General features: G+C 33.5%; 1 protein-coding gene across 1 annotated transcript in view; it reads right to left on the minus strand.

Annotated features, from left to right (window-relative positions):
- The window catches only part of DIAPH3 (diaphanous related formin 3), a 447621-nt gene that overhangs the window by 315426 nt on the left and 114741 nt on the right, over positions 1–17454 (minus strand). Inside the window, exons 6-10 of the mRNA XM_021006402.2 lie at positions 13050–13124; positions 12905–12974; positions 10542–10678; positions 8938–9043; positions 355–465 (exon numbers count right to left, since the gene is read on the minus strand). Coding sequence (XP_020862061.1) covers positions 355–465; positions 8938–9043; positions 10542–10678; positions 12905–12974; positions 13050–13124 — 499 coding nt within the window. The remainder of the gene's footprint in view (positions 1–354; positions 466–8937; positions 9044–10541; positions 10679–12904; positions 12975–13049; positions 13125–17454) is intronic.

The following is a 17454-nucleotide window of genomic DNA, read 5'->3' on the forward strand; positions in this document are numbered from 1 at the left end:
TCAGAGAAGCTTTTTATCTAATTCTTTTTCCAATCAAGTAGTCTTCTAATTTATATATAAAGAATGTTTCTCTTAGTGTAGTCTGAGGACTCGTGTGTCCCCAAAATCCCCTATTTACTAGATTAAAAATTCAAAAGTATGTTCAAAATAATATTAAGACATTTTAATTTCTAATAAAGCTAAATATCAACAGACATAATTGACATAAATAAAAATTCTTTGGAAAGTCCTTAATAATCTTTTTTCATTAAGAAATACAAATATTTTAATGAAAACTCAATAATTTTTAAGAATATGAACAGGTCCTAAGACTAAAAAACTCAAAGACTGGTAATACAGAGAAGCTGCACTTACAGGCAGTATTTGTTTCAATCCACAACGCATAAACTCATTTCTGATGTGAAGTCTGAAGTCTAAGTCATCAGGAGATGTTACAAGGGCATTGATAAGTTGCATACAAGCTACCTACAACAGAAAATATCAAGAGAATTACTCTTAACAGGACAAAATTAAAATATCTATTTTTTTCAAAAGCTGCAGAATTGCCACTGTTATTATAGGACCAAGGATTTAAAGAACCCTTATTTTAAGTAAAATATTGTGGAGAAAACTAAATCTAAACATGGGGGGCTGCTTGATGGCACAGCAGATGAAATATCAGGTCTGGAGTCAGGAAGATGTGAATTCAAATTCAACCACACACACATGCTAGCTGTGTGACTCTGGGCAAGTCATTTAATCCTGCTTGCCTCAGCTTCCTGGTCTGTAAAATGAGCTGGAAAAGCAAATGGCAAACTACTCCAGCAACTTTGTCAAGAAAACCCCAAATGGAATTAAGAGTTGGACATGACTGAAACGATGAACAACAAAATCTAAACATAACTTTAAAGTTATTTAAGTTTTTTCATTTACATGACTATCAGAGATTTCTACTCTATTAAAAAATTCATTCTGGAAATCTCTTACTCAAACGTTAAATTCCACTAAATATAGGCAAACACAATGGGTCGGATCTCTATAGCTGAGAATATTTTCAGTGCCAACAGAGTAGAAAGGATCTTCTCAAATGAAGAAAGTAAAACTATGAACAACCATATAAAAAATACCACAAGTCGTTAAAAAATAAGAGAAATGCAAATTAAAGCAACTCTTCGGTTCTGTTTCACATCCCTAGCATTTATTATAGAATCTGACATGTATTAATAGCTTGTTAGTTGACTGATTAAGATGACAAAAGACAAAGACAGCTTTAGAGAGACTGTGAAAAAATGGGAACACTGGTATAAAGCAAACACAGCTCTGAATTCATGCAATCATTCTGAAAAAGAATTTGAAACTATAACCAAAAAGTCACTAAGTTGTATATAACCTTTGAGCCAATCATTCTGCTATTAAGCATATATCCTCAAGGAAGTCAAGGACAGAGAGAAAAGACCTACATGTACAAGGATGTTTGTAGTCATAAGATTGCAGAAGTGGAAACAAAATAGATGCCTATCATGTGGGGACTGGCTAAACAAATTGTTTTATACAAATGAAATAAAATTCTGTGCCTTAAGAAATGATTAATGCAATTCTGTAATTTGATATCTTTTGCTCACATAAAATGGTTGTTTTGAACAGTAAGGTGAGTTAGACTAACTAATACAATCTATACTTTGTGCACAACTAGCCATTTTACTCAATTAGATAATAATTTTGCCTAGATGAACCTTTTATATTATTTGTTTTCTATATGGACACACTATCTCAATTTTTATATGTTTGTGCTTTAGGCAGTATGACAGATTCTGAAAAATCTAGAAAAGTTTGTATGACCTGATATAAAATGAAGTGAGAACAACCAAAAGAACAATTTATGTGATAACAATGTGAAGGAAAAAAAATTCTGAAAGACTTTAGAAGTCTAATTATAACAGTGACCTACATCACAACTTCAAAAGACAGAAGATAGAGGGCCTCCCCCCTCCCTTCCCTGCGGCCAAACCTTCCATTCCCTTAACAGAGGGGATAGACTACAAATACAGAATTAGACATGCATTTTCTGACATGGTCAGTTCATTGATTTTTTTTTGTTTGCCTATACATGTTTGTTGTATGGGACAATTTTACCGAAGGAAGGATAGAAAATGGATACAGATTGATATAGATAAAAGAGAATCAATAAAACACTATTTAATGTGCTAAAGAGAAAAAAGCAATACAGAAGGGGACACATAGGATGCACTGAGGGCATGTAGAGATTTACCTCTGTTATTCATATAACTAAAAGTTTTAGTTTAAAAATGATAGACAAAATTAGTTTTCTAATAATTAATCTTTAATAATTAAATAATTTATGGATTTATAAATAAATTTAATAATTAATAATTTTAAAGCCAATTAATAAAATTAGGGCATATGATGACTTTATATTTTAAAAAACATTTTTCACAACCTTGCTTAAATAACAACTTCTAGCAAAAGATTTAAAACAATCCAGAAAAGGATCAAGCATTAAAAATCATTTATTCCATACTTACTATATGCACATTACTAGTTGGGAAAACAGAAATGTTTAGAAAAGACAAAGTCTCTACGTTCAGAGGAATTCCAGAAGAGAGGGATGAGCATAAGTAAAGGATAAAATGAGGAGAGGAAAGCGAATTTTACTAAAGAAGCAATTGAAAGACACTGAATATCAATGAGCAGAGAAGTAATAATATAAGATCTACTCATAAAGAAAATTATTCTTGTAGGAACATGAAGGGTAGATTGGAAGGAGTCAAAGCTGAGGCATAATAGTAGAGATCACAACTTCGGAGAGCTAAAGCTGAAGCATGATTACTATCTCTTGGTATAGAGAGCCTAGACTATTGTCAAATATGTCCTAAGTTATAATTTATTTTGCTTAACTGTGTATATTTGTTATAAGTATGGCTTGGTGATTAGGAGAAAGGAGTAATGGGAAATTAAACTTTTTTTTTAAAGAAAAAAATGTATCTATACACTTTGACTTACAGACTCCATTGCAAGACATAAATCTTAAGGAAGTCAATGACAAAAAGGCCCAATACACCCCTAAAATATTTGTAACAATCTTTTGTTACAGTACCAAAGAAAAGGAAATAAAGTAGATGACATTGACTAGAAAGTGATTAGAGAAGCTGTGGCACATGAACGTAAAAGAATATTACTGTGTGGTAAGAAATGATGGCTAATACACATACATACACACACATATAATGTACATCTACAAGCATGGGAAAACTTAAATGAACCAATACAAAGCAAAACAAGCAGAATGAGGAAAACATATAGATAGATAGATAGATAGATAGATAGATAGATAGATAGATAGACAGATAGATAGATAGATATAGATATATACACAGACACACACACACACACACACACACACACATATAAAGACTTCAATAGTTTAAATAAAAATAACAACAAAAATAAAGTAATCAAAACTGAATGCTGAGAAATTAAAACCAAGCTTGGCCCCAAAGGTATCTTTTCCCTCACTTAATTCACAAAGCTAAGGAATTAAAGGTATAGCATAAGTACATCATGTTAAACTTTCAATGTGTTGGTTAACTTAAATTAAAATATTTTTTCTTATTTTTTGTTATAAGGGACAGGTAGTTGGGAAGGAGATGGGACATATATTGAGAAATATAGGTGATAAAAAACCAAAAGGATATAAATAAAAATGTTTTTTTTTTAATTTAAGAAGCAAGAATAGAGGAGGGGAAGGATTATTAGAACTCTATTGTAATAGTTCAAGTAAAGGGTAACAAGAGCCTATACGAGGAAATTATAATGGAAATACAATAACTGAAAGGAAAAGAGGATGCAGAAGTGTAATAGCCATGATATGGTAACTGAATAGCTATGACAGGGTCAAAGATGGAAGGCAATGCTATGAATATAAAAAGCAGGATATGCAGAACAACAAAACAGAAATAATGAAACTGTTTTAAAAGAAGAGGTGTAGGGGGAAATACAATTAGCTTGGATTGGGACATCTTGAATTTAAGATAATAGAATCATATACACATGGAAATGTCTTATGGGCAGATGCATAAACAAATCTGGAGCTCTGAACAGTGATCAAAAGGATATGCCCACTAACAAGCATTTATTAAGTGCCTACCATCCTTTGAATTAACCTCAATTTCAATTTAGAGATTATTGAGTTCCATGATCCACTATCATATATATACATCATCATTTGGAAACCATTGGCACACTGAAAGACAGAACCTTTTGTTTTTGAAAGAAGCCTGGGGCTACTCAAAGATCTTTGACATTTTCCAAGGTAATCTAGCCTAATGTTTTCCTCCTTTCCAAAAAGAAGGTCCAAATCACTGGCTGTCTAAGACGTATGTACTGATGGACAAAATAGTGTTTCTATCCAAATATTCTGAGAAGTAATCATTATTCATACATGTGTTTTTTCCTGTGTGGATAATAAAATCACTTAAATAAGGACATATCTCATTTAGGAGGCTTTCCAAGTTTCCAGAGCTTGATATTACCATCACTATTTCTTCTGCAAATAGCCCATGGAACCCCTCACCACCCTCTCTGTTTTGTATTCAGCACTAGGTTTCCTCTATGATAGTATATTATTTTCTTTGGCAAGGATATGTAACTTTGTTTTGTGCATTGTGTGATATTAATGATCAAAGGCTTGTAAAACAAGGTTACCTCTGTTGTTATATCTTTCAAGAAATCTCATAAATTTTGACATGCAATGGAGACAACTTTTTGGAGGAGAATTTTTAAGGCTGCAGTTTATTCTCCCTAATAAAATGTTTTTATAGTCAAAGAACAATAAGAACAGTGGAGTTTTCAATTTCTTGTTCTATTTACATTTTTCAGTCATATAACTAGCATTTATAAAGTGCCTACTATTTGCTAAGCACTATGCTAAGTACATCAATGAGATAACATCTGTAAAGGGCTTTGCAAACCTTAAGATCACTATAATAAATGGTAGTGATTATTGTTGTTGTCATAGTGCACTGTTTTCCTGAGTCTGTTTACATCACTCTGTATCATTTCATCTGGAAATGGTCCTCTGAATTTTTCACATGCATCATTTCTGATAGCGAAATAATATCCCATTACATTAATGTACAACACTTTGTTTAACCAGTCACCAATCAACAGGGACTGACTTTGCCCTCTAACCTCCATCAAGCCCCTGAAACTATCTCCTGACTTTCACCAAAGCACAGCTCCTATCACATCACTCATATGCAATGAGCTCCTTCTTCACAACTCTACCTCTCAAAAACTCTGTATCATTCTGAATTCTCTCCTCCTTTATGCTATTTGAGGAAATATGGCCTTTCTCCTTGCCTAGGCCAATCCTTCTACTTCATCCTTCAATTTCTCCTTACCTACTTCCTCTCTCCCTGTTGCCACAAATATGCACAAATATTCTTCTGGAAGAAAAAAAAAACCTAAATCATTTCATTGCTCTACCCTCAAATCAGTGTAATATTTCTTACTTCACAGTCACATTTCTGTTTTACAAAAGGGCTGTATACCTTTCTTGCTTCCAATCCCTCCCCTCCCACTTATCTATGAACCACTTGCACTTTATCTAAGCTTGCCAACAAGATCTTAACTATACCAAAGATTTAGCTCACTCTGTTTCACTAGAGAGTAAAGAATAGACACTGGAGTTCAGGTCCTACTTCTCACACTTACAGCTGTGTGATCACAAATACACTGACTTAAATTCTCTAAGCCTCAGGTTTTCCATAAGTAAAATATGTATAAAAACTATAGTATTTATCTCACACAGCCACGAGAAATAATTAAGGAAATATATGTAAGCTGTCTGGCAAATCTTAAAAACGCTACCTAAATATCAGATGTCATTAGCATTGTTATTATCTCTTACGCTAATCTAGGGTGCTCCTAAAAGCTCTATCATTGGACTTTTCTCTCAACATATACATTCACACTCTCAGTAGGAATGGAAAATAAGCAGTCTTTGAAGATAATATTTGTGCCAAGTCCTCAAGGGGGTGAGGGAAAAAAGGAGGGAGAAGGCATGTCTAACAGCTAGAACAGAGGCAATAAATAGAATGTCATGTTCAGGAACAGTAAGTGGACCAGTTTTCCTGAAGCAAAGAGTGCCCAAGAGAGAACACTGCATGAGCAGCCTGAAAAGATAGGCTGGGTCAGATTGTGAAAGGCTTCAAATGACAAACAGAGAGGGTTGTATGTTATCCTAGAGGCAATAAGGACGCACTGACACTTAAGCCAGGGAATGAGACGGGGTTTCTTACATTGTCATGAAAGTGTGCTTATCAGCTCTTTGTACAGAGTTAATGGAAATAGTTTCTCAATTGGGGAATGGATATTTATTGGTTACTGACTAGTTAACACTAGAAGCAAGAGGTATGTCAACCATCAACTGACTTTGGGGCAGGGCAGGAGGGGGGCAAGCATTGTGTTGTATGAGTATGGATGTTTTTGGTTTGTTTGGTTTTTTTATTTGAGGAGGATGGCAGGAAGGGTATTGGGAGATTCCTAGTACCTGACTTCTCACCAGATACTGCTCAATACTATCATTTTTACGATCATATTATAAGCGGTGGTTTTCAACTGTTTTCTCGTATTGCATTATAGCTACAACATGGATTACTTGGATTAGCATGCTTTTGTAAGCTAACCTGATTACCTAAACATCATTTAACCTTACACTACAGTAAAAAATGCATTTTAACTTTCTAATGTACTTATATGCTATTTTGCATTAGACAAACTAGTGATTATGTCAAATTCTCTTATTACACTATAAGGTTAACAAGGTAGGAATTGTGTTTTCACTAAACTGGTGTGTCCTCTGGCTTAATAAATATCTGTTCCATTGAGTGGCCTCCCAACCAATCTTTTCTAACACTAGTGTTTTCTCAGAAGCTCTATATTCGTATCTTCAAATAGCTTTAAGTATCTCTACCTGGATGTTGCATTGGTACCTCAAACTCCATGGGTCCAAAACTAATCATATTATTTCCCTAAAACATATTCTTCCTTTCGAATTTCCGTCAGCCACTTATATACCACTTATAGTGTCTCCTATGTTCCGTCAGCCACTTATATACCACTTATGGTGTCTCCTATGTTCCAAACCTTGGTGTTATCTTTTTTTTTAAATTTTATTACTTATCTTAGCATTGCAATGACTTAAAAATACAAAGTGTCCCCTTTAAATCTCCATTCCCAATAACAGTAATATCAATAGTAGTCTTACCTCATTAAGGAAGTTCATTGAAACACTTTTTTTAATTATCAAAATAATGCAACATATTTTGCCATTCCTTTTTTTAATGGCTGATAATTTTTTTAAATTTTTTTCTAATTTAATATATTTTATTTTTCCCAAACACATGTTAATGCAATTTTTTGACATTTGTGTGGGCTTCTTAAAGTTTGGAGTTCCAAATTCTATCCTTCCCTTCCTCCCTACCCTCCCCCCTCCAAGACAGTAAGCAAAATCAGGTATAGGTTATACATATACAGTCATGCAAAATATTTCCATATTAATCATTTATGGTGTTATCTTTGACTTCCTTCTCCTTCACCTGCCAAATCCTATCCTGGAAACCTGTCACCTCCTTTTCCCTGACACTTCTTGAATCCCTCCCATCAAATCCTCCTGGGCTACTACAATATAACACACTAAATCTTCCTCCTACCTTTATTTTCTCCTCTACTCTAACAATCATATCCACGCCAGCTTAATCTTTATTCACAGATTTGGTCATTTCACTTTATTCAAAATCCTTCAGCGGCTCCCTAGAAATCTGAAAAGGACTCTGATGTCTTATCCTGGCATTCAGTGCCCTCTACAATCTGGTACCACTCTGTTTTTTCAGACTTGAAAAAACCCTGTCTCAAAAACCAGTCCACATAATCTAAGCTCCAGCCAAAATGGACTGCATGTGTCTATCTCCTCCTTTCCTAACCCCCTCCCCCAAGGCCCACATTTTCTGCCTCCCAGCATTAGTTTACATTATTTCCCATGTCTAGACCATCCTCTCCCTAACAACTCTCTGGTCCCTTTATCTACTGAAATTCTATCACACGTGCACAGTGGATAGAAGATTTGAATTAATCAAAAGACCTGAGTTCAAATCTAATTTGTGACATTTGTTAGCAGTGTGACGATGGACAATTCAATTCACCTCTCAAAACTTCATATCCCTTATCTGTAAAATAGGTATTACATTTGTACTATCTATATCACAGGGTTATTTTAAGCAAGATACTCTGCAAACTCTGAAGCACTAAATGTGAGTTTATTACATACTCTTAAACTACTTATGAAGCCTTAAGTGAGGAGATTTCCTATTTCTATAAAATCTACAAAAACTATGGAACAAATCAGTTGCCATGATCTGGAAGTGATAAAATCCTGAGAAGACTTTATTATAATCTGGATGTACCAAGTCCAAGAGGAGCTTCTTGTAGCACCACCAATGAACCTTATTCTTCCTGCTCCTAGGAACTAGCAACCTCCCCCCAGTGATTTCAGCTTAATTGTATCTCTGCTCCTTCCCCTCTGTCTAAGGGCATAAGAGTCATATACCCTAAACATTTCTCCCTTGTACCTGCTGCCTCCATGTTCTTTGACACGAGATAAAAGACGATAATTAAAAGCCTAATGCTTCATGCATCATTGCTCTGAATGATTCTTCTTTTAGGGCTCAAGACTACTGTTAAAAAGTGGGATACGTCTATAAGCCAGACACACGTCAAAAAATTACTTTGTACGGCAAGGCAAAATGTTCAAATAAAAATTTACTACATTAAACTTATCTCCCATTTCAAATAGAAACTTACTAGGAAAAGAAAACTTTAAAATTTTGTAGAAGCAAAAACAGAAATATTTACCCTTTAAAATAGAAATAAAACACATACTTGCAATTGAACAGAATTTTCCTGAAGACCTTCTACAATGGAAGAAAACCTATCAATTTTTTTTTCTTCTCCAGCTGTTGTTAAGGCTTCTAAAACTTCTTCAAGGCTATTAAAAATTACAAATCAATTATTTGCATTATTAAACTAAAATTAAGTCAATTAAAATTTACATCATTAAATTGATTGCGCACTTACAGAATAAATACTATGGCAAAAAAAAAATGACCTGATCTAACTAAATTTAATACTCTACATAGAAAGCAAATGATTAACCTTTTAGAACTTAATGTGCTAATAGCTTATTATAGTAACATAAACTGTTAAATATATACAAAATAGAAAAACTCATATAACAATAGTTTGCATTTTTTTTCTAGACTCAGATGTTCTACATTTCATGGCACAGATGAGGCAGCAGAGTCTGCTGTAAAAGAATACTGGATTTTTAATCAGAAGACTCTAGTTCAAATTTCAGTCTTGCTAACAATCCATGTTGAAATCATTCAATATGCCATGTCAATTTGTTCTTTTGTTCTGATGAGTTTCTATTTTAAAATTTATAATACAGATTTTAACATTTGTTTTCACTGTTACATTGCTGGCTACAATTTTTTCAGCTATAATATCCTGAGTCCAAGACACAAATCCAACCAAAAAGGCAACAAAACTCTAAATCACTTATTTGCAATTTTTCTTTTGAAATCATCAAAACAAGTCAAAAAAATACGATTCTATTCCAAGAAGCATTTGCCACAATGGAAACTATATTATTCCTCTGGAGAATCAATGAGAGTGCCATAGTCATCTTGGATCTTAAAATTCAGTCTATATCTCTCTCTATGCCAACGTTAATATCCTCTTATAAAAACGAAACCATTCAGTTGTTCCTTCTGAAGTGAAATTTATCTAGTGTGGTAGCTAACATATTCAAAGATCACGGTTAGAATTATTCTTCAATCAGTGTATGTACTAATTCTTTATAAGTTCTTAGTGATGAATAGGGGCACTTCATTCTATACCACAGGCTAATTTAAATTTAATATTTGAATAATATTCTTAGAATTCATGTTTCTAAATATATTATCCTTAAAGTTAAGTATACCAACTTATACGTACATCTCTCAAAATATATATTACATTAAACCAATGACAAAAGTATTTCCATTTCAAGATACTAAAGCAGGCAATACCTAGCAGAAAAAAAAATTCTAAGATAAAAAATAAAGCATTTAGATAATGTCACAAGAATAATGTAAAACTTTATTTAAAGCATATCATAACTATACAAAAAATTTTAGTTGTATGACACCAAACAATCTAAAAAAGTTACAGAAATATATTCAAGGATAAATTACTTTACATAAAACTAAAAGAGAAAAGTAGGTGTAAAAATTATCAATTTTATAATGAACAAAATCAATTTAATCACTCATTTAAATTCATAATACAATAATTAAAATGATAGATTTAATAATTATTAATACATTTTTAAATTATTGAATCAATTAAAATAAAATTTAAATTGCTATTCTAATGAATATTTTAATAAAATAAAAGAATTATATTGCTGTAAAGTGTTATAAAAAATTAAATGGGACACTTACACATTTTCCTCTCCAACAATACATATTGCAGAAAGAAGTTTAACAACATCCACCATCATGTTGGCTTGCTGGGGGTCCATGGCCTTGGCCAATAATGATAGACACTTTTCTTCTCCCATAATTCTTTCCAAACCATACTAAAATATTTTGAAAATAAAAATGTTAAAATTCTCATTTTTAAAAAGTCATCCAAAGTAGATTTAGATGTGATTAAATAACATATAGGCTAATATTTCATTTTGCTCTTGTTCTACCACAAAATCCAAGAGGGAAAAATAAGCAAAAAAAGTACTATCTTTTGAGCAAGAACCATATATATTGGCTAAAGATGAAAATCCTACTTTAAGAACAATAATAATTATTTTTTAAAATTTACACTAACATTATATGTTTCAGTTACCAAATCTTCAGCTTACCTTGTGTGATTTGATTCTTACAACAACCATCCTCTTTTCCCCATTTCATATATACAGAAATTAAAAGTCAAAGAGGTCATGACTTTCCTGCCCATGGTGCCTAAGATAGTAAATTAAAGAGCCCAGGCTCAAACTAATGTCTTGAGACCAAATACCCAGGGACCTTTTCACTGTACCATGCTGTCTTCTGCACTGTGACCGAAAATCAATAAACATTTATAAAGCACCCACTACAGGATAGGCACTAGAACCACAAAGACCAAAAAAAAAAAAAGACCTACCCTCTAAGAGTTTATCAGACAACAGAGAGAGTAGGGTATATCCAAGTGGTAGAATTCACCTAATCAGAAGAATGAGACTATCTGGATTTTATGAAATCAATGATAATAAATTCAGCACCTATTCTGCAGACAGTACTTTACTGCATCTACAATGGTACGAAAGATGGGTTGATATAAAGAAAAGCCGACACTGGAAGACTTATGACATCACTACAGCAATAGAAGTACCAAAGACCTCTACTAGGGCAGTGGAATGGAACATGAAAATGGGGACATAGAGGGCAGAGTTACTGGTACCGCAGGACTTGTCTGATAACTTATTAGATATGAGCAATAAGGAACAGCTACTAAGGCCATGCTGATTTTCAATACCTGTTAAGCTAGGAAAGCCTCACAAATTAATGGAGCAAAAGGTAACAGACAATTTGAGCAGAGTCTCTCCTTGTAAGCATATGTTATCTAATCAGAATGGCTTATTATAATCATAAAGAATATGCATTGTAAGCATTTATTACTGAACTGGAATGATTTGAGATAAGAATGAAATGTGACTGTTATTGTGATATTATAGTCAATCAGAAAAATCAGAGATTAAGATAATGATGTGATTAAAGGATTTAAAAGGAAAGGAACCATCTCTTTTCATGCTCATGTCTACATTGTGGGAAAGAAGCACCAGTGAGAATGAACTAAAGCAATAAATTCAATTCAACAAGCAATTATTAAAGGCCTATGTACAAGGCACTAAGCAGAAAAGTAGATGCGCATACTATGCATCAGAGAGGAACCTTTTTTTATAGAAAAGAATAACAGTCTGCGAAGAAACTTATAAAGACCCAATAATAGCATTTTCCCTCAAATTATGAAACATAGCCTAGCAGATCAAGAGGTTGGACCTAAAAATATTAAAAGCTTCATCCCAACGGAGCTTCTGGGTCAGCAAAAGAGTTAACTGGTGTCCTTTAACAGGAATTAGAATTTCTGAAGATGGCTGACCGAACACTGAGTAGAGCAATCAGCACCCACACTGCAGTGTTCATTCAACATCCAGAACAACGTCTTAAAAAAAAAAGTCAGCCTGATAGTCTACTTAGGGTTTTTTAAATAATACTATATACAACATCACCAGTGGGAACTGAAGAAATGTGATTTAGTTGATTTTACTCAAAGTGTTACATTTAAAAAACAGATTTGCATTAACTTCCAAAATTAAAACATTGGAAAGGCAATAGTGAATCAATTTATTCCCAGATACTTGTCATTTGTAAAATAAACATGTTAATAATTTAATAATATAAATAATAACGTAAATAATAAATACAGTAGGGGCAGCTAGGTGGCGCACTGACCCTGGAGTCAGGAGGACCTGAGTTCAAATGTGGTCTCAGACCACTAGCTGGGTGGCCCTGGGCAAGTCACTTAATCCCAACTGGCTCAAAACAATAATAATAATAATAATAATAATAATAATAATAATAATAATAATAATAATAATAATAATAAAGTATATATTTAAGTAAAATTTAAGTGAACGTAGGTAAATTTAAGTGAAAATTTAGAGACGAATTATTAAATCATATAGATAATGGACAAATGATCTGTGGATAACAAAACCTAAGTTAACTATTATTCACATTTCTACATTCACTTTCTGAGACGCTCCTACCTTTGTGTTCATCAAAGCCTTCAAACACTGTATGACTTTGTGCTGACTCCTCTTCACAATTTTTGCCTGGCTGGAATGACATGAGAAATATTATAATAACAACTGGATTTACAAATACAGATAAAATAATGTAAACAATACTTACTTTTTGTTATTAATCAGTTTTTCCAAAATATCCAGCAATAACCCAAGACCTTCATGTCCAAAGTTTTCCACCCAGCTGAAAAACATAATATGATAAAAATTAATTACAAATATTTCAGGTAAGCCTAAGACAAAATGTAACCTACTTACAGTGGAGAGGAATAAACATTAGACTCGGACTCAAGGAACCTGCCTTCAAATCCCAGCTCTGACATCTACTAGCTATGTGATCTTGGGCAAGTCATTTCACCAATGAGCTTTAACTTCATCTATATAAATGGAAACAATAATACCTATATTACCTATACCACAAGTTTGACGCAGAAAAATCATTTTTTAAGTTTTAAAGAACTTATGTGACTTATTTTTATTATAATCATTCCATGATTTTCAAGAAATCCTATGCAATCCCTTCTATCACAAAGTGATGATAAGCTTAGTTTCTTTTTAAAATGGCGTTAGAACAAGATCCAGCAGCTTCTACCATTAGGGAAAATATTCAACTATGGTCCTGCAATACAATACATAACATACATACATACATACATACATACATACATACATACATACATAAACATATTACAAGGATCTAGCTAGCTTAGCAGCTACTTGGTAATGAATTCTTCAGCCATGACAACCCATAAAACAAAGAAAAATACAAAACAGAATTCAGTCCTACTTGACTGTGGTCATAAAGGATAAAGTAGGAAAAAAAAAGGAGGAAGAGGTGAAAAAGAAGGAAAGAAAGGAGATGAAGGAGAGAAAGGAGGAGAGAGTGCTAAGAATCACATAGTTTGGAATTATTTTTAAATATGAACTTATCTATTAAGTTAATGTGACCCTAAATATTAGTATTTGTCCAATAACCAACAAAGGGACAAAATACAAGGGCAACCAAATCATATCCACTCTGTGCAGAGGAAGTTGGTGACACAATGACTAGAGCACTGGCTCTGAAGCCAGGAAGACAAGTTCAAAACTGGCCTTAGACCATTACTAGCTGTGTGACTTTGGGCAACTCACATTAAATGTTCCCTCTATTTGTCTCAGTTTTCTCAATTGCAAAATGGGGACAATTACAGCATCTCCCTCACAGGGTTGTTGTGAGAATCAAATGAGATAATATTTGTAAAACACTACAGTGCATAGCACATAGCAAGAGGTATATAAATACTTATTACCTTCCCCTTTCCCCTGCTAGTCTCAATATAAATGAAACCAAAAGAAAAGAAGTTAAAGTTTAATAGAAAAACGAGACAGAAGAGCTCTTTGGTGAGGCAAAGAAAGGAAGTGGTTTCACTGTACTTCCAGAATTTTGTTGTTGTTGTTGTTGAGTCATGTCCAACTCTTCATGACCCCATTGGGGGTTTTCTTGGCAAACATACTGGAGCAGTTTACCATTTCCTTCTCCAGTTCATTTTACAGATAAGGAACTGAGGCAAACAGGGTTATGTGACTTGCCCAGAGTCACTAGTGTCTGAGGCTAAATTTGAACTCAGGAAGATGAGTCTTCCTGATTCCAGGTCCAGAGCTCTATCCACAGCACCACCTAGAATTGATAGGAAATATCATTTCACAGGACTTTGGGTCTTATATTGCAGTGCTTATGACAGGCATTCACAAAAACACCAACATGAAGAAAATTGTAGCTTATGTGCCAAAATCTATTGAGAGGAATGAGAAAACAAAAAAAACCTCTACATGGCTCCAATCTCTATACGCAAAATCACCACATATTTCCCCCCTTACTCCTCATCTCATCTTCCTTCAAATTCTGCTTTATGTAGGAATGCCATTCTGGTTTCCCTCAGGTAAGTGCTCTTCCTCCAGACCCTAAAATTACTCTATACTTCCTCTCAATATTGTTGTGCAGATTTATCCATGGAGGTGCTACCTTCCCCTCTCTCCTTCAAGTCATGGGAGCATCTACATTCCCTATGGACAGGAGTCTTTTCATTTATCTTTGAATACCCCAACTACAAAAGTTCTGGGCACAGCATGGGAATTCAATAAAGTCTTGCTGAAATACATTTAATTCCATAAAATCATCCAAATTAAATTCATGTATACATTAATTCTCAATAACTTTAGTACAGAGGTACATAGGGGAAGACAGGGAAAAATACATTCAGAAAAAAAAAAAGAGTGGCCAAAGTATCATAGACTACACAGAAACCTCAAGTGTACTAATCATGAAATTTAAAGGAAGGAGAGAGCCTCGAGGTTCTGTACATGGGGAATACCAAATAATATCACAAAAAATACATTCTATTAGAATAGAAAGGCAGGCAATTACTAAATACTGACATACACAGGAGACATCAGTTGGCTTTGTATTCAGAACAACGACTTATAAGAGTAGACTAAAATCAATACCAAGCCAGGAGAATTAAAAAAAAAAAAGAAAGAAATGGCACACAACAACTCCAATCTGACCTATTTGCTACAAACTTTTGAAGCCAAAAAATTGGAAATGGATGAGAACAAACACTGTAACCAAAGACTACCACCATTTCTTTAACAAAGTAAATTAGTTGCCACAAGACATCAAAAAAGAATCTCAAAACTGCCCTTGATATCCTTTACTCAGATATGCTTTATATGACCGTGCTTCTATTTTTAAGGTTTTCAATTCTTATTCTAAGGTATGTGAATTTTTCAAGAGAATTTTCTATTTCTATATATAGTATTAGATATTATTGCATGTCTATGTATAAAATATTTCTTGTAATATTAAAAAAAATGACAATGGAAAAATTTTTTTTAAAATAAGCATTCAAAAAAAAACTGCCCTGGCTAGCAAACATTTTATCTCCTTCCCAAGTAATAAGCCATCACAGCCAAGAGCATGCCAGTTTGGAATATAATCTTGGTTGGAAAATCTTATGGAGGAGAATGTTAGAAGAAAAGATAACACATGACCCCTGGGTAAGTCATTTAACCTCTCATGCCCATCTTCCACCCACGTCACAATGCTGTAAGAATATAAATTGATTCCAAGCGGGTCCCCTTTCAGTGATTAAATTATTCAAAAAATGAGCCTTCCAAAAGTTAAAATGTTGAGAGTCATTATACCAAATTACTTCAAGTAACAACCTTTAACTTTTTTAAAGGTGATTAATTTCTCATCAGCAGCAAGGAAATCTTAAATCTGAACTAGTACTACAGGCTACACCATGTTTTGTACTTTTATAAATAGGCATTTCAAGGTGACACCTCCTCACAAGCTAAGGAATTTCTAAATTGAAGAAAACTGCAGATTTTCTGGACACCAAAAATGGCCAAATTATTGTTTATTTACCAATCAGCACTGAAAATTAAATGCCTGTAACCTTTGTCCTTAAACATTTTCTATGCCATCAATATTCACTTACCATCAAATTCTTGGTAACACAGATGCAAAAATAAATTTCTCTTCTTCCTCCTACATTTCCCCCACCTTCCATTTTTAGCAATTTTGTTTATTGCACAGGGGCAAATATCACTTTCTATTTTGGAAATAAGTCCAGGATAAAAAGTGATATTGAGTAGGTAGGAACAAGGTTCTGACCACAGCTTACTGTTGAAATACAAAGTTTCTCATCATAAGTGAAAGAAACAAAGAGTAAACAGAAAATTATCAACTCATCTACAAATAGTCATTCTTCAGGAAACAAAATCACATCTATTGGTTTAGCCCTGGTCCACACAGTACCAGTACAAAGCATTAAGCAGTTTAACTATAAACTGAATTCAAGAATAAACGAGAAATATGCAAGTATTTCCTTTTCAGGAATACTGATGAAATAACAATCATCTTAACATTTGTATAAGTAAATTTACTTTTTAAAAAAAAGGTATGAAATAGAGACCAAATTCTACCTGAATACAAACTACCACCTCTTTAAATCACCTAATTGCAAATCCAATTCTTCTCATTGTGGAAATAAAATGTTCAGAACACATTATTATTTGCCAGTTTCTAATAACAGTCTCTGCACTGAAATGCAGGCAGGTGGAGAGGGGGGAGAAGGAGGCCTACTGTGTTAGGGAGGGAGTGGTGGAAGCAGAAGGATTAAATAAATAAATGACACAATCGGACAGAAGTTCCAAGATTAACTGTTGAAACCAGTTAACTTTATAAGGTTGAGTTATTGCTTCTAGAGACAGAGAATTAAATCAAAAGCATACAAATTAGTCTCCACTGTATTGTTAGCTTCAGAAAGAAAAAACAGTCATCTTATATAGAAATAATATCTCAAATTTATAATATACTTCCTTGCTTTAAAAAATCATTTTCACATATTATCTATTTATCCCAATACACCCTCACATCTCTTTTAAGAAGAGGTATTTAGGCCTAGCAGAAACCCTATAGGCCAACAAATTCAATTCTTTTTATTGAAAAAAGCAGGAGCGGCCCAGAG

Source organism: Phascolarctos cinereus, unplaced genomic scaffold, assembly GCF_003287225.1.
Source record: "Phascolarctos cinereus isolate Bilbo 61053 unplaced genomic scaffold, phaCin_HiC Scaffold_7;HRSCAF=346, whole genome shotgun sequence".
Taxonomy (NCBI): Eukaryota; Metazoa; Chordata; class Mammalia; order Diprotodontia; family Phascolarctidae; genus Phascolarctos; species Phascolarctos cinereus.